The sequence below is a fragment of the Myiozetetes cayanensis genome, unplaced genomic scaffold (genome assembly GCF_022539395.1).
Source record: "Myiozetetes cayanensis isolate MyiCay16 unplaced genomic scaffold, myiCay2020 scf20-37, whole genome shotgun sequence".
NCBI classification, from domain to species: domain Eukaryota; kingdom Metazoa; phylum Chordata; class Aves; order Passeriformes; family Tyrannidae; genus Myiozetetes; species Myiozetetes cayanensis.
The window spans coordinates 9,080,366-9,107,649 of NW_026087412.1; the positions used below are offsets into that span (position 1 = coordinate 9,080,366).

The 27,284-nt window shown below is 40.0% G+C and overlaps 1 protein-coding gene across 1 annotated transcript; it reads right to left on the reverse strand.

The window, feature by feature from the left end:
• Positions 1–1,940: 1,940 nt before the first annotated feature.
• GSPT1 (G1 to S phase transition 1) lies at positions 1,941–26,599 on the reverse strand. Its single transcript, XM_050317301.1, has 15 exons — positions 26,192–26,599; positions 15,933–15,980; positions 15,494–15,535; positions 14,532–14,759; positions 13,466–13,499; positions 11,963–12,040; positions 11,043–11,223; positions 10,512–10,666; positions 9,408–9,548; positions 8,566–8,659; positions 8,140–8,220; positions 7,576–7,749; positions 7,041–7,130; positions 6,561–6,729; positions 1,941–5,848 (listed from the first exon to the last, which is right to left on the reverse strand). The coding sequence occupies exons 1-15, from the start codon at positions 26,484–26,486 to the stop codon at positions 5,796–5,798; spliced, it is 1,863 nt and encodes a 620-aa protein (XP_050173258.1). The 5' UTR covers positions 26,487–26,599; the 3' UTR covers positions 1,941–5,795.
• Between the last annotated feature and the right edge of the window lie 685 nt (positions 26,600–27,284).

Below are 27,284 nucleotides of genomic sequence, written 5' to 3' on the forward strand. Positions count from 1 at the left end.
AGCCCTGCTGCTCCTCATCTTCTCCATACTCTGTGTCTTGAACTCTGCTATTTCCAGGTCACTGCTATTGAGGCAGCCACTGATTATCACATGCCAAACCATTTCTTCCTCATGTGTGACTGATAAAGGCACAACTGCTGCGTCTACTGTTCAGTTTAGAAATGCACTGACTGACTACATGGAGGTAGCTTAGTTGTAGGATGCTTATCCCATTGAGTTCCATGCTGGATAAACACATTGTTCTGAGATAAAATCTAGCCAGGAATTATTCTGGCCTCATTCCCAGTGCTGTGTGTGCCCTGGCAGCCTTGCCTGCTCTGCATTCATCACCCAGGTAAGCTGCTACCTGGGTAACACAGCTATGCATCACCAGGCCTTAAATATGCATGTAATTAGGGGGCTGAGTCATTCACTCTTCTCTAGATTTTTTCTTGCTCTTTGCCTTTCTATTTTTGGTTTTATTCTTTCTCATCAGATGTCTTCCAACAGAATTTGTTAATCCATCAGTGTGCAAGGAGAAAGTACAAAGAGAAGAAACTAAAATACTCTAGTTTCATGTAGTGGTTTATATTTTCATTCTGCTGTTAGTGTTTTTTAGAGCAACAGTAGAATAATAGGCTTCAAGACATGCCCAGACTTACAGACATAAATTATATTGACATAAACAAGATTTTAAAGAGTGAAAACCAAAATCCTATTGTGATGTTTGCACAAAATAAATGAAACTGGCTAAGAAAAAGAAAAGCTATCCATTGTTGCCATGTTGTTTGAAGTATTGATTAGAGAAATTACTGAGGTTGAGGAACATGCAGGGTGGGCAAAGAGGGCAGACTCATTAAAATCTTCTCAGTACTGGCAGAATGTAGGCACGTGGTGTTGTGTATTCTGATAACTGTATTAGCCTTGCTGCTTCTTTGCATATTTTAGAGCAGCCCTATTTTAATAAAACATCAACATACTAGTGTGACATGTTAAAACAAAATAGAAAAAGTGGATGGCTGGAACATGTCTCTGAAATAAGCCAGGCTAGCCTCGCAAGATACGACTGATCAGCCTGTTTGAAGCCTGACTGTACTGGGTCAGTATAGCATTAATAGGATAAAACTAAAGGGACTATTATTAGTGACTCAAATTCAAATTTTTCACATCAGTCTCATCCAAGTACATTTTTCTGAACAATTTCAGGTCTGACATGACTGAGTTTTACTAGATGTGATTTAACTGCCTTAGTATAATCATTTTCTCTGGAAAGGTACTTGACACAGCTAACAGAACAGTCTTGGAAAAATTAAGTTAATCTCTGGATAAAAAGTATTTCAGCTTAATACAGCATGCAATGAATATAAACTATAAAAGAGTGCACTTTTAATTTAGCCAGTTCAATTTACAGTTACTCCTACAAGGAAATTAGGTTTGTTGCTTTGATAATTGCTGTACATTATCCTGCTGCAGCTCTCAGTTGAACTTTTTGGACTATGAAAGTATGTATATTTCTTTAAGCCATTTGTGCCACTTACTTAAATGCTAAGATTTAAAATAATTGCAAGCCATTCTACCTCATTACTTCTATGTTTCTCTACGTGCCTGATTTTGTACTTTCTCATAGCAAAAGGGAATTACAAGTAGCAATTGTTTCTGCTGTAAATAGATCTCTGAGGTTTAAGATTATTCCTGTTCCAGGCTAATGTTCAGGGAGGGGAGATGTAGAAAAATCCAATTTATGTTGGAAGTTGATATTTCTTAGGAGGGAAAGCCAATGAAAGGATATGCATTATCAAGTTATATACACACAGACAACAGATTTTGGGTTTGTTAGCATAAATTTCCACTTTATATTAAGACTAGAATTCCTTTCTAGTAGTTCTTCAGAGGAAAAGTAGTATCTTGTCAGGTTTATAGTGCTTTAAAATAAACACAAGGAAAGAAACAAGTTCACAATATAAAATCTTCAGCAGTAACTGCAGTTTTGTTGGTATATTTTTCTGTACCAAATCCTCTATAGGGTATACAAAAACAGCAGAGGAAGTAAGAGCCTTTAAGTACCAGTTCAGGAAGAAAACAGTCTTGTCTGGAGTACATTTCATCTGCTTTATCATCACAATTTGAACAGTCTGAGTTAAGAACCAAAAAGCCAGAGTAATACAGAATCAAATACTTGGGACATTGAAACAATATTTTTTTTGTCCTTAGGTAATATTCATTAATAAACACTTATAAAAACACATTTCTCATAATTAACATGATCTTTAGTATATGGAGTGGTGCCATAAGTAGCCTAAAACAGAGGATGTTCATTGAGCACTTTTCCCTGGGCTTTTCATGCCACTGAAAAAGATCTGTAGAGGGGCACAAAGGTCATGAGCAGCAAATATCCCCATGGATAAACCTCCTTAAAGCAGCTGTTTCTTCCAACACTGTTACACCATCAGCAGGAGCTGCTGTTCAGGAACACCATTTACTGCCAGAGGAAGTGCCTCAGGAATGCAGCATCACATCTGTGGATCAGTTCCTGACTGTCTGCAGATGCCCAAGGAGGCTGGAATGGTTTCAAGCAGACAGCTGATGGCCATGTCACCCACTCCTGCAGTTACTGTGCTTTGCTTCTGGGCACTTGCAGAAACAAGTCATTATTTTCCTGTTGCCAAATAATTAGTACTGCTGCACATTCAGATTATTTTTTTTTTTTTTTGCTTTACATTAAATTTTTGTTACATATACCAAGGTTTTCAGTTCCAGGACATACAAGGTCTTGATTTAGAGAATTATAATTTATGTTTTTATAAGTTACATCGTGGCTAAACACTCAAGCCATATCTACACTACAAACTTTGGCCAGCCAGCAGAGAGAAACAGGTGTGATCCTCATCACTTCCACACTGCAAATGCTCTTTTACTGGGGAAAACAACCCCCCAAATCTCTCCTTTCTGCACAGACACGCTCCCAGTTCTGCTGGTACGAGTGACAGCCATGCCAGAGCCAGGAATGCTCTGCCAGTGTTCTGTGCAGTTACCCTGGCAGTGCTCCTGGAGCTTCAATCCAAATTCTGTTCCCCTTTCCCCCCTCCTCTTCCCTTCGACTGTTGTGGTTGCACAGCTCCTTTAGTTTTGTCTCATCATACCATGTTTTCACACAAGGAAGTATTCAAAATGGTCATTTAAAAAGTTTATTACATCAGTGAATCAGCAAATAGAATTTATTTCCAACAAAGCCACATTATCTTTTTTTTTTCCTTCTTTCATCTAGATTTAGCTTTACTTAAGAGTAGTAAAAATGGGACTATAAAATGTAGAATGGAGATGAAATGAAAAAGTTGAGATGTGATCTGAGGACTATTCAAACACAATGTACTTCCAGCTCTTCTACCCAAAATGCAGCCGATTTGTGCAGATTTATGCCTTACATTTTCATATCAGTGTATTTGCTACAGAATGCAAATATTTTATACCCAAATAAAACCTTCCTCCAGGATAGCAATATCTTTAATTGCATAATGTGGATTCTGGTAACAGATTTGTAACAATAACAGCCTCCCTTTACAGACAAGGTGACATGAACTGGATTTATGGAAATGTAATCAAATGCACTGGATGGGATGAGTAATGGAAATACTCAGACTCTCTATCTACTGGTACTCCAACCCACCAGATGATTATTCAGTTTAATAATAAATACTCAGGCCAGCCTCATAATAATGAGGTTTTAGAATCCCCCATTAAGTTTGTTCTAAAGTGGAAAAATTCTGCTGGAGCATCATGTAATCTTCAGATGCATTTCAATGCCTTAAAAAAAAATAAATTTAAAAGATCTAAGAATTCAGGAATCTAAGTATTATCTAATAATGGTCTTTGCAAATTTCAAATCCATGAGCTTGCTTCAAGAAAGCAGTCAGAAATCTGGAAATCTTAAGTCAGTCCAGAATATGAACAAGACAGTCATTTTCCTTGGCTTTTAATTTCTTCATTAGTTTAAGATCCAAGGAACTGGGGGCTTTGTTCACTTGGTAGGAAAAAAAAAAGTTGCTTGTAAACCCTGATTTACCAAAAAAAATAAAAGCCCAGAGATTTGCAGACATAATAAAATTTATTTAAATTCCATGCATTACGGTAGCTACAAGTGTAGTCATATGAAACTGAGGACAATAACTTCTTCTGTCCATACAATGTAGCTGTAAGTGAAATGAATGGGAGTTCCACAGTTACAAAGAAACAAACAAAACAAAACAAAACAAAAAAAAAAACCAACAAAAAAAAAACCAAGAAAAAAAAAATGTAAATTGGTTTCAATTTTGAGTTCTCTGTGAATTCAGATACAGTCACTAGACTGTAAACTTTTGGGGGAGAAGATGGGCTCACCACAATTGTACAACTGAAAATGTTTAAGACAGTCTGAAGAAGCTCTGAAGATACCTTTTAATAATTACTACTAATACTCTGGGAAAGGAAAAAAATCCCTTAGCCTTCATCCTAATTGTTAGAATCAGGACAGCAATTGCAGACAGTCCACTTCCAAAGTGCAGCTAAATAGGGTTTTATTATGCAGCTCCTTCAAGTTGTACTGAGTAAGCTTTACTTTGAACCAGTTCTGCTTTAATTTCTCAAGAAAAACTTCACTGGTCCTCATCAGCTTACATTGCTTTTGATATGCAAAAATTTTCAGACTGTGCTTGATTCTGACCCTCCCAAATTTCGGTATGTGCAAATTCTTGGGGATTTAAATAGTCTGTCTCCCTCTCAGTTCAGGCTGATCTTTAAAACAGCAAGGATTATCCAGCCCTCTAAATTAAAGACAGGGTGAACTGAGTAATTTATATAACTGGCACTTTTTAATTGGCCCAGTTCTCCCACAAAATGCAGCTCTTATAAATACTAATAGGCACTATTGCCACAGATTCTCTTATTTTTGCAACTTTCACTGATTTACTGGTTGTTAGCATTTTCTGCAGTTAAGAATTTAACAATGCTGAATTTTATAAAGACACAATACGTAGTTCTAGCCTTCAAAATTGACTTACTGTGTCTAGTAATGATGTTAAGTCAACCTAGATTTGCTGAAGTTATTAACAAATGTCAAGCTAATGAAGGTGCCACATTTGCATGAATGTTTTTTTTTAGATTTTCAGAACGCATTCAACAAAGGGAAGGGGCAAACCTAATTGTTTTTAAGTACAAACTTGGTTGAGTGCCCAATTGCCTCATTTAAAACTGTGTGTGTGGGGAGGCTGAGGAGTTTAGAAAAGTCCAAGTAACCAAATATCTGGGTTACTGGAGAGTTAAAAAGCTAATGCAACTGCGTTACATCCGGATAAAAAACATTATTCAAAAGCAATTCGAATACCGAAAAAGATTTCAAATTGAATAGTTTATTAACATGGTAGTCATCTTTGTAACATGTGCACACACACTCGCACACTCTGAATGATCTGCCTGGAAAAAAGAGGTCTTAATATATATGTTGGGGGGGAAATTAAACATTAAAAATCCTTTAGATTTTCATAATTATAGGCAATTATGTCCACATCACTTACAAAGCTATTGCCGAATCTTTCCAAGGAAGCAGAATTTGGGAGAAAAAAAAAATTCTTTTTTTTTTTTTTTTTTGGGAAAATTCAACAGTGGCATAGCAGAGCTCTCAATATGAGAAAGCTGACATAATGTGGACCTTTGCTGTGAAATTTGTCTTTGCAAAACATGGGGAGAAGTTTATCAATGGGCAGAAAAGAAGAAGGCGGTGTGAAGTAGGCTTTTGCTGAGTCGATTTTCCTCACAGTTTTGTGCGGGGTCATTGAGAAAAATGCTTAGTCCTTCTCTGGAACCAGTTTCAGAACTTTTCCAATTGCAATGGTCTTACCTAAACCAAGGAGACAAACAGCAGAGTTACATTTACTGTGGAAAGGATGTAGAAGTCTCCAAGAATGTGAAAGCTTTCCCCAAAATACAGGCTCTTGAGAGTATTAGAAATCATAGAGCAGAAATTGTTCTCCTGTAGCATGAAAGCATCTGTGTATTTTAAAAGCTCAAGAAAAATCTTCAAAAGAGTAAACGTGCTGTTCTCCCAGTAAAGAACATGATGTGGATTGTGGAAAGCCTGCTCTGCACTCATCTAAGGAGAAGGCAAGGCAGAATCACTACCAGATCTGTAAAGGTAATTTATTTTAAATACTTCCCACAAAGCTGTTTTACCAGGGTGTGCATGAATTAAAGACCAACACACACAATCCCTCTGATATTTTCTGCCTTTAAACAGTGAAACTATGGTATTCAAATTGTAGGTGGCCATTGCAGGACACATTAAGAAAGCACTGCCGGTAATCTTTCAAATCCAATCCTTTGTTTCACAGTGCACATTTCTGTACATTATTCATCTAAACTAAAGCTTTCTGTTACCAGCAAGAACTCTGCACAATGACAACAATTTGCTTAGATTTACTTTTCCATTGTCACCCGGAGAGTGATTTCCACTAGATACCAGCATTTTAACACCTCACTGCCATGCAGGATGCCCTATTTCAAGCAGCTGTACTTTCTGCAGCAGGCAGGATCTGTAGAGGAAACAGCCTTACCCTCATCCCTTAAGGTAAAGCGACCCATCTGAGGGAAATCTTTGAATGTCTCAAGGCAGATCGTTCCTGCTGTCCTTAAACGGGCAATGCAAACTTGATCTTGTTTCACAAAACGGGGCCGTGTCTTACTTTTTTCTCCTGTTTTTTTGTCTACCAAGCAGATTAAGGCCTGCACAAGAAAAAAAAAATCCATAGCTGTGATTGCTAAAATAATTTCTTTACAAACACATACTTACAAATAAATATGCAAAGAAAACCTTCCAAGATTTACTGCATAGGAGTCAGTCATGACTTGCCACACTTTTCAGAAAGCTTATGCTGACAGTTACAGCCATTTTTGTGTTAGGAGACTGACCAAGAATTCCACTCAAGACTGAGCATTGCTGCATTAGTGGCTCTACAAATGAATGTCCTGACAGAACAACTCATCCCAACAACTGGACTGTCTACGGTCACATCACAACTTCAAATGACACTTACTGTTATCTCAACTTCTTCAATACAGGTGTGGATGTGCAGCACAGCATTATAACCTGGGCAGATAATGGATTTGTGCTCAATTATCACTATCTGCAAAACAATTCAAAATAAGCGCATTTTTCCTAATTTCAATTATAAAAGAACAGAGAATAATCAAATAGAGAACTATATTAGAAGGTATAGTTTAAAAATATACACACAAAGTTTTGTCAAAGAACCCAAAATTTTTAAGTTACTAACTTGTTTATAATATGAAAGTACAAAATTGAAGAACCGGCCTGATGAGATCTTGCTTTCACCATTATAACCATCCAAAACTTCACTGAGAACTTATATTCAAAATAAATGATATTTTAAAAACTCCAGTTACTGATGTTGGTGTTAAGTAAAAATGTTATTGCCCATTTAGAGATATGGTAGTGAATGAGAAATCTGAACTGAAACTTCAAACCTCTGAAGTTTAGAATTGGTGAAACAAAAAATACTGTCATGTTTTTTACCCCTCTCCACAGCAATGAAATGCTGGTTATTGTACCTGGGCATCAAACGTGCGGCCAGAATGACAAAGGTTGTTGAGATCACAGAGAATAAATCCTGGAAGGATCTCTTCCTCTTCAATTCCCTTCAGTCTGATTTTTAGATTTTCACCTGGGGCTACTGAATCGGTTTCTACATCATCAGAAAGGATCCCAAGAACTTCCACATTGTGCTTAAAGAAAGCAAAAATGTCATTTTGTATTGTGAATATTTTAGTCTGGTACAAAGTCATTTTAATGTAACAGTATTTCAGTAAATAATTCCATTACAGTTTAAATTTACTCTATTCAATTTTGTAAGCTTCAGAACATTTAAAATATGATTTCAAGTCTGATGACTTGTAGTCCAGCAATTGAGTTTCTAAGGCAGGAGAACACAAGTTGTGAATGCTGAGGGACCACACACCCCCTGCCCCAGAAACTTCACCCACGTAAAGCCTGAGAGCTTGGGGGTGTCCAGCAGAGCAACACAGCATTTTCTGATTTCAACTAATGAGTATCTTTAAGAATCAAGCTCTTTTTTTGGGGTAGTACATTTTTTTAATATCTAAACCTTCCCATACCTTGTTTGGCATCATCACAAGCTGTTGTCCTTTGCAAATAGAGCCCGACTCCAGCTTCCCAAGGACCACAGTGCCCATATCCTTCGCAAAAAGAAATCATTACATAAAAATTGGAAATATTGTCCTAAAGTGTCTGCTCTGTTTATGATTTAACTCAAAAATTTGATTACTTAACCCTATAAAGTTATCTAGCACTGCTACACTTAATATTTTGGAAACTGTTCTCATGAAAGATTACAGATTTTAAGAGTTTCATATAATACCAAAATTATTTACTTCCCCTTCCCACTTCTATTTTACAGTTAAAAATATAACATTAGCAAAGAAAAAAGATACCCTCTAAAGGGACAGTAAATAATCCATTTACTGCTCTCTGATAACAGCCCATTTATACTTTCCATCCTATTCTATTATTTTCATTTGTACCTTATATTTATCCACAATTGGCAGCCTGATTGGTCCATCAACTGAACGGTTGAAGTTTGGCAAATTATCCAGGTATGGAATAAAAGGTAATCCACTAAAAGAGCAGAAGGCATTTGTTTCAATTTTGTGAGCACCCTTCCATTTAAAACATCACTCAGAATGGATAAATGCAGTCCAACAAAAGGAATGGTTTTCACTCTCTCATCATTAAGAACAGTGATCTCTAAGACAGTTAAATCTATTTTAACATCCCATCAGTAGTGTCCACCTTACCCCAGCTAACATACATAATAATACATTAATACCCAGAAAGTGCAAGTTTTTAAGTTACATTACAAGCATATTTTACACAAATTAATTATTCCTTTGAGAATCACAATAGATGTGTACTATATTTTGGAACTACAAAGCTAGGTCCAAATATGATTTCCATTAATACTTTTTAAAGTACAACGAACAATACTGAAAAACATGACATCCACTGAGAGACATGGCTTGGCACTAATTATAACACAGCTCCAAGCCAGCTTTTCACATCACACAATTACTCATTCCAGCAACATGTCAACTGCAGCATCACTGGCAAATTCAAGTGCTTGTACGGCACCAAACTCACACAGCCACAAAAATACTGCTAATATTTTACTAATAATCCTCTGCAGGCAGCAAATGCTTTTTGTTGGCACATTGTATGGCTGTGTTCCTGTTGCCCTGATTTATTTCCTCAAGCACTTTAGAACACAACTACAATGCAGCACTCTCTACTACCTCCTACTTCACTGTAGCATTTATTTTGATTGAAATACAGCAAATATTCAGGTGGCTCAATTTAAGATACATACATATACCAAGGACAGAATTCTGACTGTTCTTTAAGGTTTGCTCCAGTCAGTCCTGAGCAGGGCATGAAATGAATATCCTTTTTGGGATTGAAGCCAACTTTCTTCAAAAATGGCACCAGTTTCTCTTTACATTCCTCATATCTATTAAAATGACAAGCAGATCAAGATAAGTTTCACTTATTCCAGCATAAAATAATACTGTGCTTTAAAAAACCACCAAACCCCCTGGACATATCATTTTCCTCAGTTAAGTTACTATGTGAGCAGCAAGCAAACCTAATAAAGCTTAGTGGCCTATTTGCATCTTCTCTCCAACCTTCCAGCACAACGTGGTGTTGTCTATTCCCCTCATTCCTCTGCTCCATAAAGCACCACCAGTTTTCTCCACCTACTTCAGTTCTGGGGCTGGGGGAGCAGCAGCACCTGGTGAATGCTCTGAGCAAGATATCCAGGCCAGCACAGCAGGCCAGGCCAGGCCAGGCAGCCACTGAGGTGCTGCTGCAGCCTTTCCCTTTAGAGCTGCCTTGGCCCCCTCCAATCTCCTACAAAGGTTCTGAAGGGTTTGTGCTGTTTATTTCTGGTACAATTCTTCCTCGTGGTTCTGGCTGAATTGAGCATCAGAAGGTTGGGGCAGGACCAAGAGAGCACAGGTCTCTCAGTAAAGCAGGTTCATACTCCAAGGTTGCACAGGCCCTCACGGCTTTCCTCAGAAACCTTCCCAATTCCTGGCAGCGCACACAGCAAATTGTGACAACTCTGGCAACCTCCACTACTGAAAACAGAGGCAATTCCTTTCTTTAAATTCAGTATAAAGTTTCCAAGTTAACAATTAAACTATGTTAGAATGCATGGATTTGTTACATAGGTCTGCAAGGATCCAAGCAGATGAAAATGAATGTTTTTAAGTAATGCAGAAGTTCCAGCGTAGTTGAGAGGCACTGTCCTAGGCTCTATGCTTCTGCTTTCCTGCCATTCTTATAACCTGCCTTTAGTCCACCAGTTTACCATTCTTCCAGCAAAATGGGATAGAAAATTACTTTACCTAGGAATTCTTTTATTTCAGTTTCTTTCAATGAAGAATAATTCTTTTAATATTGAACTCACCTTTCATTACTCCAGTTTACAGTTGGGTCATCCATTTTATTAATAAGAACTATTAAATGTTTTACACCTGCTGTTTTTGCTAACATGGCATGTTCTCTTGTTTGTCCACCTTTCTCAAATCCAGTTTCAAACTCTCCTTTTCTTGCAGAAATAACCTAATTAAAAATATGTATTTTAATAAAAGTTCTACAATTTTCTCAACAGGACAATCAACAATGGAAAATACTGACTCATTCAAAAATAACTTCGAGTAAGTCAAAACTAGTAAAAGCTTTAAAAATGCACTGGTATATCCTTAATGTCACCCATTAATTTCTGCACTGACATAATGAAGTCATATGACATCTGTGGACAATTTTAAGAATCTATTAAGTTACTCCAAAACCCACTCAACTTGGTAAACTTAACATTTGAAAATTCTGCTGTAATTAACCAAAAGATTAGGCAAGCAAACAAACAAACAAACAAACAAAAAATCAAAAGTTTAATGCCACAGTATACCCAAAATAAAAGTATCTGATTTGTTCTTACCAGCACAGCAAGATCAGCTTGAGAAGCCCCACCAATCATATTTGGAACAAAGCTCTTATGTCCAGGAGCATCTAAAATAGTGAAGTGTTTCTTCTCCGTTTCAAAATAGGCACGACCCACTTCTACTGTTTTACCTTTGTCTCGTTCTTCTTGGTTTGTGTCTAAGGCCCATGAAAGGTACCTAAAAAAATCCCAACCCAAATACTCTATTTTTGTATTAATTTTTATTAATTTATATATGATTTGTTATCATTAAATGTCTTTTTTTCTGCTCATTTATTCTAACCATGTCAGCATTATCAAACTTAAGCATTTCCAAGACCAACAGTGACTTTCACTGATGGTTTTACTCCCTCTATCTTTGATATTTTGATCATATCAATTGCTGTTCCCTCCTCATTATTTTATCCCAACGGCCACTGACAAGTTAGATTTCAGTCAGAATGGGCAGCTCCCAGTAGGGGGATGATGGTTGCTTGGTAAAAAGAACAGAAGTCACCCTTTCTATTCCCCTCCCTCACACACAATACGTTAGTTCAGGTCAGTGCCCATCCCCTGAGTGCTCCATCATCGCTCCATCCCCAAGGAAGTCTTTAGCTGCTCCTTTTCCAGAGACCCTTGAACCCCTGTTATCCTCCACCACAGCCAAAACCAGAAAGCTTTCAAAAGGGAAATCAATTTTCAGGAGCTGTTTGAAGGAGGAATCTGCTGCTACACGTGCTGTATGTGCACACACTGCCCCCCAAACCCAACCAACCAAAATGTGACAACAAAACCCAAACCAGAGGCCAACAAAAAAATCCACCCATGCCAAGAGCCCGAAGGAAGGCAGGACTACAGGGACAGAGCCCCAGCCAGCTTCCCATTTCCCTGCAGTGAAAAGAGCAAGGTGTGCTGTGATATCTTCAGCAGGTTCATACCATGTTTCTCTGTTTTTTTCTTTAGCTTCTCTTTCATATTTTTCAAGTGTTCTTTTGTCAACCATCCCCGTCAAATACCTAAGAAGAGGAGGGGAAAAAAAAAAAAGTGTAAATTTACATGAAGCAGAACCACATTTCCAAGTAGTTAAATCCTTATACAATCCTTAGAGATTATTTTGAAAAAATGGCATAGCCTGATGCTATCAGCAGTGGAATTTTTTCTGCACAAAAAGCTCCCCCATTATCTGATATGTAAAAGTACACCAGCACCACTTCAGCAGAGGTATGAGGAATGTCTTTTTTTTTTTAAGCCTAATTGTAAAATGTTCCACAGAGGCAAGTTTTCAAAAGGGACTACATCTGTTAATTTTGATATATTGAATTAGTCTTAGAAACAGACTTAAGTAGAAATTGTTACAGAAGAATTTTTCACACCCCCACCCCATTTCTGAATGGTAAAGAAAAGTAACTTTGGTTACTCATTCTTTTTACATAGAAAAGTAAACTGGTATTTCAAGAGAGCTCTTGTTATGAAATAAGTTATGAAAATAAGCAAGTACTGTACACTTGTATTATATTAAAAAAATTTTTTTTCCTTGATCTTTTTTTGCCCGATCTTCTAATAACAGTAACCTTCTGAATTTATCAGGACAATTAAAGACAACAGTAAATAATGGGTTAATGACAAAGTTGATACAAGCACACAATTTCCCCCCTTACATCAAAGGGATATTGTGCAAACCTGAAAGGCCCCAGAAAGCTTTGGGAACACAACACATCAGCAGGAGTGTTAGGAACAGGCATCTCCTTGGACAAGGAGAATACTCAGACACATCAGATAATAAAATGCTAATTTGCTCTAGTATGAACTACAAGGTTAAATGCAGCATGACAATTCTGACATTCCAATTTGGTCAAAGCAAAACAAGATGAAAATGCCAAGACAAAGACCTCTCACTTTTGCTAAGAATATTATTGTGAAATCACAGAAATACTAAGTGTCAGCAAATAGCATTTCCATTTTTCTTAACTGTAAAATCTAGCTGCATTTATTTAGTTTTATCTCATATTGCAGATATTGGCACATTTTGAAATCAAATTATGTCTGACAACATTTGTACTGGAGAATAAAGATGTTACATTTTTTTTCAGTATTTTCAAAAAGGATAAAATTTAACAAAAGGGATAAAGCAGTTTCAAACAGCATTTTAAAATAATGAAGAAAACCAGCCACGTTCTAAGAAAGTGATTCAGGTTTTAAAATTTAATAAAGTGTGGTTTTGCATAGCTGTTTCCATTAAGTGAAAATCCTACAGCAATAAAATTGGTATGCTGGAATAAAGAAATTCCAAAGACAATAAGTAACTAAATTGACTGGGACAGTAACATTATACAAATATTCTTCTATGCTGACTAAAGCCATAAAGAAAATATCACTCATTTTAATTGATGTTTTTTAATTCACAAGAAAGAACAGGAATCTAAAAATTTAAGTTTCCTTACATTATTTGTCCTCCAATAGTTGACTTGCCAGCGTCTAAAAAGAAAATAATAAATAAAGTCATGCACAATTTAAAAGAAAATGCTAGCAAAAGAAAAACATTATGAACAAAGTAATCTGACTGAATTTCAAAAGATTTATTTTTTTAACCATAATCTAAGTTTTTTGAGGCATCCTGGACCTTTCCTTGTCCTCGTAATAATTTGTTGTCAATTCAATTACACTGAATTGTGAAAATTGTGTTTTTGTACATGCAAATTTGGCATTATCCATAACAAAAAGCCCTCAACAAGGAGTGCTCCAGCTAAAGCAGGGGTTAAGAGTGTGGGAAGCTCATGCAAAATCCCTTTCCCTGCTTCCTTTATCCCTTGTCTCCAACTTGGGTGGGCTGCTCTTCAGTTCTGGGATGTACCTCTGCCCACGGCCCCTTTCCTTTGGGTGACTCCCTTCTGCATTTACCCAACTACAGCTACAGTTCTTCTAAGGTGATAAGAGACTGAACAAATGCAGAGACAGAATTTACCGTGTAACTCACGATTCAATATTTCTTCTGTACTTCTGACGCCACTAAAGTTCTTCTGAAGCTTGCTGAAACTATTGCATGAGGATATTTTGCTATAAATGCTCCTTTTAACTATGAATTAATCTATTGTTTGTAACTCTGCAATTTTTAGTATTTAGAATAATAGTTTTTGAATCTAACAGTAAGAACCCTTACCCTTCTAATTTAAAATAAGCAGAAAAGAAGCACTGCTTTCTGATTTTGTTTTTCAGATCATAAACATGTAGTCACTTCAGCACTCAATAGGAGCAGGTACTTGAGAAATCATGGACACAGGCACTGCTGTGTCCAAGGGAACACACTCTGCCCTTGGCACTCTAGCCCTGAAAGACTTTCTTTACTTCTTTTCATTTTTCCAGAGCAGCTTCATTAGAATGAACACTCCTATTGCCCTCAAGACACAGAGAAACCACAAATCCCCACAAAGGACAGCATTAATTTCTAATCCTCTGAGTTCTGGCTAACACACAACACAAAGATCCAATTACTTCACACTCCCAACTCACCTACATGTCCAATGAATACTACATTTACGTGCTCTTTTTTAGGAGCACCTGGAGGTGCTACAACGGATTTGGGTTTTGGTATTTCCTCCTCCTCTTCCATCATTTCCTGAGCGCTTTCTTCAGAAGGCCCCGAGTCCCCTGTGGGGCCACTGCCAAGCTCTGCTTCACTCGTTTCTTCTTTGTGGTCCCACGACTCTTCTGGGGACATTTCTGTCTCTCCATTTTCCACTGAAAATCAACCAGCCAGATATATTCAAATGATGAAGAAATTAAAAGCAATTACTGTGGGGGAAAGCCCCTGCCCCAGAGATGCAACCAAAAGGTTTCAACTGCCCATCTGTGAACGTCTTCCTAAATAAAAAGGGACAACTGCTGCTTGTTCCTGAAATTATCAGAACCAGGAGCTTTCAAACCAGCTTGTGTGATGATGTAAGACATCTATGATTCACAGGGATTAAGAAACTTCTGAGTTAACCAGGCAACAATTTTAGAAAGAAAAAGCAAATCTGAAGCTCCACTCAGCCCATCACGCTGGTCCAAATCCACAGCCACACATCGTGTGACTGGACAGCCAAGGAGAGGGACTGTGGTCAAAGTTTGCTCCTAAGCCACATTAGAACAATGAGAGAGATGCAATTTCCACCTTCTGATCGCTCATATTACTGATCACTTTGAAGGTTTTTGTTAATCACCATTCCACATATATGAATGGGACTATTTTGTAATATGAAGTTACTTTTTTAACACAGCACTGATACTTTTACAGTGTCCAAGTAATCTGACTGCACCTGTCAGCGCATACAAGTGTTTGATTATCTCTTTCCTCATCCAAGTATAAAGACACAACATGAAATAGTAAGGACCAAAAAAGTAAAGGCTCTTCTATTTTGTTTGCAGCAGTTCAGTAAAAGCACTATATAGTACATTATGGTACTATCACAGTGAAAAAATTCTCATCTTACCAACAGATTCTGAAATTTCCATGTTAACAGCAGCATTTGGACCTGGGGGGAAAAAAAAGGAAAAAAAAATAAGGTATCATTAAAGACACACATTTACCATGATAGTATCAACAACACAGAAAGATGGGAGTGACTAAATTTATATAAGTACAGTTTGGATGTTCTGGCATTTGTCAAAACTACTTGATATACAGATCCAATTTCAAAAATTCTGCTTCATGCAAGTTTTATGATCTTCCATAATCCACTTTATGCACCTTGTCCAACTGCCTATAAAACTGTAAATAACTGCACATATCCACATTTCCTTCCAATAGTAGTATGAGGATAAAGATAATGAAGACTGGAAAAGGTTCACAGAAATTTTAAAGAGGAGATTCTTTGCAATAATTTTTAAAAAATGTTTAATGGAGTTCCATCAGAACACAAAAACAACTACCTTCACAAGAGGCTGTCTGCTCCTCTGGAGAAGTCTCTACAGGTGCACCTGGAGAGAAAGAAGTTTAACTTTTAAAATACAGTGACGTGACTAATTTTCAAACTTTGGCATAAAAGACCACCTCCTAACTTTATTGCATGAAGTGTATGGAGAGAACAAACACCTCCCTCCCTGCCAAGCACTCAGAGCACAAATACTGCTGAAGGACACTGCCTACAGCTTGTGAAAATCATACACCAGCTCTAAGCCCAGGCCATTTACTGCCCTACATGGAAAGATACACTTAAAGTAAGTAATTTTTCTACATGTAATATTTTACCTGCCCACCTTTTTGGGCATGCTGGCTATTTTAAGTTTTAGTGCCTAACTGGGGTTTAAAAATGTCAAAGTAGTTTCAGTGTATCCAAAGGAACAATGTGCCTGTGGTGTCACAAGTGCTGGGAAAGGCTCTGCCAGCTCCAGCTAACGGGCACATCTACACTGCTACTGCCTCACTTCCACAGAAACACTGAGCAGAACACTCAACCAAGCTAGGAGGAATAAATTCTTATGATCCTCTGGGGTAATGGAGTCAAGAAATGATAAACTCGTTCAGGTGCCTGTAAGTTTGCCAGTGCCCTCAAACACCATAATATGGTCACATTACTTGGTGGGCAATCTCACCAGTCACGTGCTAATCAAAACCACAGGTATGTTTTTTGGAGCAATCACTCAACTGTGCTAAAATGCACTCATGCACTAAACTATATGCTGAGGTATAACTAATTATTAAACCTACCAAGAGTGATACATTCCTATTAGCAATTACACCACTTGATCTTTTAGGACATTATTCCACATGATCAAGAGCTCTTCTGTAACCATCCCTAAAACCTTAACCTGTTTAGATTTCTCTGGGTATAAATTCAACTTCATAATTCTTTGAGACAAGTCCACTATCTTTTTTTTCAGCCACATCCCAAATTCATACCCTCTGTTCAGCTGCACTCCAGCTCTCCTTCAATTCAACTACAAACACAGATCTTAGAGCATCACTTGCTCTATATGCACGATGGGCCCTAAAGATGAAACAAATCCCCTCAAAAGAACAAAAGCACCCAGAGAAGGACCTCGTTCTAAGCCTCTTTGCTTTGGCACTGTTTGCGTATTTGCTGCAGCCTCCTCTGAACTGGAGCAGTGCTGGGAGAGCTGGCCGAGGGCCAGAGGACAAAGCAGGCAGGGGAATGTGGGTCACAGCACAACATCCAGTGGCCAGCAGCAAACTGTGGAGGGGCACAGCTCAGGAGGGAACTGTTCCCTACACTCCTGTGCAGGATCAAATAGGAGCTACAGGAACAAAATCTTAAGAGAATTGTTTAATATGTAAGTAAGAGCATAAGAACGGAATGCCTTGAGATCCCCTGTAAGAAGTGATCTGTTACTCCCATTTGGGAGCTGGAAAAGCCTCAACTCAGCCCCTTTAGGAGTGTGGGAAGCAGGTGGCACAAAGCTCAGGTGTGAACCTAAAGCCTCCATTTTGCACCCCATCAGAAGATTGTTGGCTGTTTCACACACACTGTGGTTGGGATGCATAAATATTTTCATTACAAGATCACTTCCACAAGCTTTTGATTTCACTCCAGAAGTTTGTCCATAATGAAAAACATACCAAATGACAGTATTTATGCACTTGTTTTGAAACAGAAGCTCTACAAGCAGTTGAAGGCTTAGTTAATTTCTTAGCAATATACTGTCAATCAACAGCATTCAAAATAAACTGAGTTTTGACTTTCTGGTCTCTAATACAGCAGGTGTGCAGACAGGGAAAAAAGGTTCTTCACAACTAACAAGAGAAGAGGTAGAAAAAAAGGCCCCTCTGTTAAATTTTGTGCAAGTCTAGCACACAAGAGAGTCAATAAGACAGTCTGTGCATGGATGCTGAAGAGTACTAATGCCACACAACCAGAGGGATACTCAGTTATAACCACAACTATTTACCAAACTCTGGTCACTTGGGTACACAAGTGGCAGCTGTGCTTTGTAAGAGGACACTGAACGATATCAAACCTACACTGTTTCTTCAAAGCAGAAAGAAACACAAACCACTCTCTAAAATTAAAGTTCATTGTAAAGAAACCAAGTAAAAAAATAAATAATCTTAACTTCAAAACTAACATGCTCTAAGTGATAAAAATAAACACCCTCCTTGTGACACTTGTGGTGTCACCTCTTCTCAGTGACAGCTCCAGTGCACGTGTGGCTACTGAAGCTCCACAAAGGGCTGCTCTGCCCAGAACTGAACAAGCCAAGACTCCACCAGCTTTTGGTGGATCAGCACTCTGAGACCACCTGTCACTGGTGCAACTGGGAGGGCCATGACAGAGAGCACACAAAGGCAAACTCAGTAATTCAAGGAAAACCATTTCACCTTTAAGTTTCAGTTCTGAAACACCTTGGGAATCTTTGGATCACATAAAGAGGGGATGACAATTCTGAATCTAGGAAGGACAGGCTTACTACCCAGGGCTCAATACTGAAACAGGACATGAGAAGAAGTCCAAACTCCACATTGTCCCTGTGGCAAAATGTTTGGATAAATCCAGTGAACTGAAATAACCTTGCTTATTTTGCCCATGAGATAAAGAGTCACTGTAAGAAAATACCTTTAAAGGTGAAGGAAACTGAGAAAGGTTCTAAGTAGTCCTTCTAACTCACCCTCCAAAACACTGAAGTAGATATGCAAAGTTTTCCATTTTGTGTTTTCTGCAAGTCAGTAAAGTAACTAACGACACTTAGGCTTAACATAGTTTTTACTATTATTTTAAAAACATCTCATATAGCAAATTAACCCCAACTTTGAAAAAACTCCATAATACACTTCAAGTTCAGCTTGAGAAGTTTAGATTCTCACCTATGAAAATCATTCAGATAGGAATCTTGTCATATGAGAGAGATTCAAAATGTACTTAGTACGAAATCTGGTTTTAAAGCCAGCAAATGTCTGAAGTGATGCCTCAAGTTACTGGATTACCCATTATAGGCACATTAGATTTTACACAGCACCCTCCACACTCCATCTCCTCAAGCCCTAAGTCAAGAACTGCCACTGCAGCTTTATTCCCAGTATTACATGGAGTGAGTGGTTTATCTTTAGTCCTGCTGAACATCAGAGCCTTAGGCCATTTTTTGGAATATCTTTGTTGTCAATGCCAAAGGCAAAAATGGATACACACACTGCATTTACCTACTGGTACCCCCAATGACATTATATAATCCAGTCTTGTTTGATTAAGGTAATTGTTTTGGGGCATTTTAAGTATAAAATTCACTGGAGGAGTGTGCATGCTCTCAATAAAGAGTCCAAAATGACACAATTCTAAATCATGGTGATTGATCTCTAAAATAGAGATCATGTCCTAAAGATACACTGCAAGAATCCACTCTGCCTGCTTCCTGCACATAGCCTTCCACTTCAGCTGCTGAGTTTGTTGCATATCACAGCAAGTTTTGTACTTATATGCATTTCTGCTGTACAATAATCAAAGCTGCACAGGTAGAGCAAATTAGAAATTATCACCCAACTTCTGAAAGTATTGTTTTAAGAGAAGAGTGAAACCCAGGAACTTTGCAGCATTAATAGATTAGAATGCTTGTACATAAACAATAGAAAATTGCTTTTTAATTAAATTTATATTAGAATGTAGTAAGTTTTTCCTTTATAGGATATATACAGCTGGTAAACTAAGAAGCAATATTAGAAGAACTGCAGTCAAAATACAGCATTAAAGTCAAACTCAAGTGCTAAGCAGTATTGACAACTTCCACCTTTCCCCAAAGCGCAGTGTTTACCAGATGCACAGGAAAAGCTGCCAGAGGTCTGCACAGAAGACAGCACTGCTCAGTGGTTACCTGGGAACTCCTCAGCACAGGTACCTGAGCCACGATGCAAATGCCTGCCCAGTACTGAGGAGAGGCAGAATTGTTGCAGGGCAGGGCAGCACTGGCAGCTCCCAGCCTGCTCTGCTGCTGCAGGGATAAGAACCCAGACACGACTGGAACAACTGGGCTGGACTGGGGGGTTAATGAAACTGCTGGTGCCACAGAGCTCGCAGATTGAAACAAAAAGGGGGAAAAGAAAAAAGGCAAATTCAGTTTGAAAGAAGCATCTTACTGATAAAAGGTGTGTATAGTGAATTTTTATGGCTCCTCTAATACAGGCATCAAATTCCTTCAATGGAATTCCTGGAAGGGTGAAGAAGCACATGACACGCACCTTAGGATTCCCATCACCTTTCTGTATGTGTCATTTGGATGCCCGAGTTCAGCACATATTTACACAACAGTAACCCAGTCTCAACAGTTCTCATGAGTTACATAACAGATGTTTGCCCCCCTCCCCATTTTTTTGTTAAATGAAAGCATAAATGGAATTACAGCAGAGTAATAAAAAACAAGTCTGTGTCAAACGCAGCATGAGAAGTAGAATAAAATAACCCCAAGAGATTCTTAGTTAACAAAAATGCACAGAAAATTACTTTAAGCACAAATAAGTGCTACAGTTGAGCAAAATATTTTATATTCATTATTTCAAAATATGCAGAAAAAAAGGTTTTCAAGAGTTCACTGTAAGGCAGTTGTTATGAAAGTTAAACCTCAACTTATTTTCTTCTCATCTCTGTCCTGCTCTGTAGCTGATGCCCCAGCTTCACCAGTGGATGTATGCCCAGTTTTTAAAATACACCAAGGTAAGAGCAGTTCTAACAGTTTAACATGACTGTAAAATTCAGCAAAAAAATTAGCACTTGCTTCATATTCATAGTATCTTGTTTCTACCCACCTTTTTCCTTCTCCAGTGTGGACACACCTTAATTTTATCTTATCTAAATCCGACACGTTTCTTAACAACTAAGTCTAAGAAAGCTTATGGGGATTTTCAGAGAATATAATGAAACCCCCTTTTGCTTAAGGCCAAGTATTTGTGCTCAGTTGATAACTTGATTTTTGAGACAGATAATCAAGAAATCAAACTCAGTATTTGAACAGTTCAGAACTCCACTCTCTAACAAAGATCTCTCATAACTACTCAGTATTTTTAGCATAACCCATAATTTTAGTATGGCATCACCTGTCCTAAACTGACTTTTGTACTGAATTCCAGACACTGTCATTTTCCTACAGACCCCTTCAAAACACAGTCATACATTACATGGATTAAGTTACGACTGCTTTATTCCTTCATAATTAAAAAACCCCACAAAAACCCAAAATAAACAAACAAACAAAAAAAACACAACAAAAAAACCCTTCCCATCTTTCTGTCTTAGTTCATACAATCAGCTGCTTTTCTTGCTTGCGTGTCTCTCATCACAAAACAGGATAAAAATCCCCAAATTCCTAAAGTGAATTATAAAAGCAGACTATAAATAGAATCTAAGAACTATCCCAATTTATTTTTGAGTTCATTCTGATAGAGCAATCAAGGTTTAAGAGATAACATCACGCTTTCAAGCACATTAAGTGAGTAGCTGTAGCCAGGGTGCCAAACCCGTGGTCAGCAGCCTCCCGTCCACAGGCGGCTCCCAGTGGCCTGTCTTTTCTTGGAGTCATGCAAGGCCACAAGTGCAATGAATTATTCTACCAGGAGCAACACAATCCTGGCTGCCTTCCTGGGGACACTTCAGATGCAGACAAAGGACAACTGTGTGATACGCTGGCACCCTGACTGCACCAACAGGTGCATTGTATCTGCTCACCTGGCAAGGCAGAGCCAAGACATGCAGCCTTTCTCTGTTCTAAACGTGGCTGTGCAGCTCATCTGTCAGGACAGGCTGATGCAGAAGAACTGCCCTAGACAGTCAAGTGACAACTGCAATCAAGACTTTCAGATAAGAACAACTTCTCCCATATACTGGCATTCACAATACAACACTGATTTGCTGCCATGTGAGCAGTGCAAGCTCACAGCTCTGAAGTATTACCAGCACTACCAACAGCCAGTGGTGAGGAAATCAGCACATGGCTGCTCAAAGGCTGACATGAGCACACCCTGCCACCCTTTAACACAACAGCTTCTCGAATGGCAGTTTTAGACAAGATGTTTTCAGCAAGTTCATGTGCAAAGTGAAGTCTCTCGAGGAATGAATTGTTAAAGATTCTTAAAACACAGTCTACAGAGAACAGTGTAAAACAAGATGACCAGCTTTGGGGAACCCAGGGATACAGGTAACTCATCATCCTGCTCTGGGAACTACAGGCTCCAGAACTAAAATAGAAAATCCTGAAACTCCTGCCCTAGTGCCTGACTGGCAGCATGGGGGGAATACACGGATGTCCCAGCTAGCTACAAGGTCAGAAAAAACGAGGGCAGGGAAAACCAGAAAGATAAATGCTACAGCCATTTATTTACAGCATTTGAAGGCTGAAGGTGCCCAGCTGCTGGAATGTAACTATTTCAAAAGTGGCTACTGCAGGTGAGTGAGGATATTTCAGGAGTGAAGCAAACTCAAGGGCACCGGATCTTTAGTCAGATGTTTGCTTGACTCAGGATTGTTAAGTGCAAGTTGTTTAAACTGTAGTCATTAACAAAGATGTTCAGAAAGTGCCTTGAAGAGGTCAAGGGAGCTACTAAATGAAGCAGCAGCACTAACAGCACTAAAGGATAAATGCTGGATTTCTTTACACCGGCTGTTCTTGTTACTTTTGTACTAATGACAGCCTTTTTCCTTACTACAACTACTGCATACTTCAAATCATTGAAGAATTCAGGTTGGAAGGGATCCCAGGAAGTTATCTAGTTTAGTCTCCTGCTCCAAGCAAAGTTAACACTTTGAGTGAATACTTAAAAAACAATTCTAACAAGAAAAACTAACCTAAAGTGTAGTAAAGACCATACAAGGAGAGTGTGATCAATTTTACCAAGAATCCTGTGAATATTCAGAAACTATGACAAAAACTGAACCACAAGAATGCAGATTTATACTGCATTTGCAGAAATGTTTTGCTTCTTGCAAAATCTTGCAGGATCCAAAAAAAAAGTTAGATAATAAAATCTTATTAATCAAGGGGTTGGTGTTCACTATACCCTCTGAACCATGCCTTGATATAGAAATGAATAAAAAAGCCACTCAAATGTAATTACATCTTACATACAACTACAAAATTAGTAAAACACAGTACAAAAATTAGTCAGAGATGCTAAAGAAGAGTGAAGCTGCAAGGGCCAGTTGTGACTAAGAACGTTTAGAAGCCTTAACACAACCACACCTGGCCTTAATGGAGTTGCTGGTCCAGCTGCTGCTCCCTACAGAAAGTCCATGATATCCTTCCATTCCATGTCCAGGGACCGTGGCACAGCCACAGCTCGTGCAGGCAGAGAACAGACAAGTCTCCATTTCACACTTCCACAGAATCCAGCAGACAGATTTTACACAAATGAGTTTGACTTGGACACAACTGATGAAAGCAAGTCCTGACAGCTACAGCATTTGGAACATATTGGTTTTAATATGCTGCTTAGGTTCAAAAATGTAAATAACATGCTATTCACATATAATCAAATGGTAATTTAATTCCATACTAATTCTGAAACTATTTGCAAGCAGAAATTATATTGATGGTAAACATCAGCCAGCTCTTCTCCCCTATATACAATTTTCAATCAAAAGAAAGCATGCATAAACCAGAAGTTTTAAGGTAAAGTACTCAGAATGCAGGTCTCAGGAGTTGCCCAATTTTAGAAAGTTAACATCTTGTTCCCTAAATGGCTTCCAAGAGTGTTATTTCTGTGCTCTAAACATAAGTGACAGGAATTTTATTCAAATTACTAGAAACATGAAGTTAGTGTGCATAAAAGGAAAAAATACCATTACACACCACAGCCACACAATGGAATCAGTCCTGGGGAATTTTTTTATATGCCCTGGCGCTACCACACATTTACCCTGACCTACAATGCCCTTTGAATTACTGAGGAATTATGACTCGAACGAAACCTCACCAAGAGAAAGTTCCAAGAAGAAAAGCATTATTAGAACTTAACTTTAAGCCACTGAAGTTAAACTGACGCCCAGCTTTTTAGATTTTTCCTAACAATCCAGATTAATTTAGATTCTTCCCAGCACAAACCACGTAATGAAGAGTGAGTGACACAGAACACCTATGGGAGAAAAAAGCAAACTGGGTTGCTGAAAAGTAACCTATTCAGCACCACTGTCTAATCACATGTTGTTCTGACTTATTTCCAGAGCAAGCTCCACCTAGTTCTTCCAGCCAGGAAAGTAGTTGTCACCTTATACAAACATCTGCAAGGAGAAGACTGTCAATTAATTTCTGTACCCAAGTACATCAGACCTGAAAAAGTACATAACAAGTACAGTATTCCAGTTAAGAAAGAAAGTTAAGGTTTTTATAACTGCAGATTTTTGTCTGCTTAGACTTAGGGATATTGAAGTTACTTAGAGAAACTCAAAATCCTAAACCTTAAAGAAGATATAATATCAAGGTGAATTCAAACCAGGTAGATTATGGCACTGTGTAAGAAATGTACTCAGCAACTAAGAAGCAAAGAAAAGCCTTCCTGATCACTCCAGATGGCCAGGCAGCTTTCAGTAAAGTCATCTCTAGTTTCTGGAAAGACCAAGCTCATCACAGGCCTCAGAATTAGCAAGAGTGGAACAAAGGACGTTGTGACGAAATAAATCTAATGAGCAGGTGAGGAAACATAGTTTAAATCCTACCAAAAAATTAACTATAGGAAGCCTCAGAAGAGACCTTACAAAAGTAACCAGGAGTAAAAAACCCACAAAGCTATCCTAAAAACATTCAAAACACCAAGAAAGTTTTCAGTCACAGTACTGATTACATAGTAAAGAAAAAATTACTTGGATTCGATTCAGGTTGCAATATCTGGAAAACGTTGGTATGGATTTTGAAGATTAGTCAAAGGTACATCACGTGTCCATCATAACCTCGAGGTACCCAGTCTGCCCTTACACCTGTGAACCTAAACATGTATATTTACTCTAAATGGAATCCAAGGATCTGCCCGTGGCTTCCTGGAAGTATATTTTAATGCACTTACATTTTGCCTGCATAGTACATGAGCTACAACTGATGAAAATCAGGAGTGCTGAGCAGCAGTAGAGAACACATAACCTAACATTTGCTCTACCATCAGAAACAGGTTATAATGTTCTGCTGTGAAAAATTTAAAAGCTTCATATATGAAAGTCATAGTTTTTAGTTGCTAACACCTGATAACTTTAGATACTAGGGAGAGTAAGACTAATTAATGTATTAAAGCAGAACACAATAAATAATAAGCCACAGCCAACAGGAAATCATGCAAATATAATGTAGCAAGTAGTCTCTTTAGTGAAATTAAATTACTAGATAAATACCTAGAACAGTAGCTTGGTTCATACTATACCAACAGGAATAATTGAAAAAAATTACAGAAAAAAATAGGAAGGCCTTAAACTCCTTAGCTGCAGGAGTGACATTAAAATGATACCACAAAGTTAACCAGCATGTCTGATATTTGGAAGGACCTTCAGTTTGGAGCTGGAAATGAAAAAGTAGCTCTCCTTTCATTTCCCCTATGCAAAGTAAATCTAGTATAAACACTGCTTGCGTACACAAAGATCCTTTGAAATTAAAAGCAGGGTAAATTTCAAGTTATTCCATTCACTCAGGCCAGCTGGACATAACTCCCTTCCCTGCTAATCCTTTATCAGCATTAGGTTGGAAAAAAATAACTACTTGATATAATCCTCAAAAAGACATTTAAGACACATCCGAGCCACTGGTGGCCGAGGCAGTGCTGTTCTCCCCAGCAACACCAAATTTATGACCACCAAACCTCCGACAATTCCTGTCGCGCTTTAGGAAGGTTTCCTCTCATCATGGGTGACCCTTTGCGAGCAAAGGTGCCAGAGAAGCGCACAGGGGACCGGCACGCAGCCGGAGCACCCCAACCAGCACCCCCATTCCTGGGCACGACCCCCGCGGCCGGCCCGGCCCCGCAGAGCCCCCGCCGCCTGCAGACCCCGCCGGGCTCGGGGGCTCCCTCCCCCGCTGCCCCAGCGCTGCTCCCCGGCTCCCCACGGCCCGGCCCAGCCCCTCAGCGCGGAGCCCCCCGGCCGTGCCCCTCCCGCTGCCGAGACCCTCCCGCGGTGGGGCCCCGCTCCCGCCCCCCGGTGCCCCCGGTGTCCCCCGGCCCGGCCCTTCCCCGGCCCCGCGGGCCCGGCGCGCTCCCAACATGGCCCCGGCCCCGCGGGTACCGTGTGGCGGCGGCGGCGGGAGGCCGGGCGGGGGCGAGGGCGGCGGCAGGCCGGGCGCGGGGCCGCCCCGCAGGAAGGACGGCACGAACTCGGCGGCGTGGACGTTGGGCACGAAGGGCTTGGCGTTGACGTTCAGCTGCCGGCTGAAGGCCGCCCCGAGCAGCTCCTGCTGCGCCTCGGCCTCCGCGGCCGGCGGGGCGCACCCCGGGCCGGCGCCGCTGCCCGGCTCGATGTCCGCCTGGTCCCAGCAGTCGGGGGCTGAGTCGCTGCTGCTGCCGCTGCCGTTCGCCTCCATTTTGTGGCGGCCCCACAAGGCTCCGCGCCCCGAAGCGTCTCCCGGGTGAGGGGGGAGCCGGCGGCGGCACCGACTCAGCACTCGCTCCGCCGATTCCGCGTGTGCTCCGCCGCCCCGACGCGAGCGCAGCGTGGCCGCCCGCGGCTGCCGTACCCGCTCCCGACAGCCTCCCCGGCCGCCATCGCCGTAGTTTTTATCTCCCCGGGGCCTCGCCCCGCCGCACGGCCGAGACGTGGAGCCGGAACTACAACTCCCATCGGGCATCGCGCGAGCACCCTCGGCCCGCCTCCCCGGGCCAGACGAGAAATGCAGTTGCCTGCGTTCTCTGCGCGCGGGGGGACTACAGTTCCCGGCAGGCTCCGCGCGTCGCCGTCGGCCCCGCCCTCCTCCGGGAGGGCACGGCCCGGGAGTGGCGCGAACGCCTGAGGGGGACGGGACCGTCTGGGCCGCGGGGACCGCCCTGGGGAACATCCATCCCTCTAAAACTGCGCCACGCTCGTCCTGGGCAGCACCGGTGCAGAGCGACAGGCACTGACAGCACCAGCGCTGCGCCAGCAAAGCTCCCAGATGGAAGCTCCCGCACGTGCTCCCGCGGGATGCCCACGGGCAACGCTGCTGTACCCGCCCAGAGGAAAGTTGGCAGGATGCGTGGAAAGTCCCAATTTTGATAATTCAGTACACTTTGACTTGGTTATTATCAATTTAGAAACGATCCAGTTAAGCCAGATTCAGCAGGACTTGTCAAATACTGGAGGCCCTTGGCTGGTGTGACTATGAGAAATTATTAAAAACCCACAA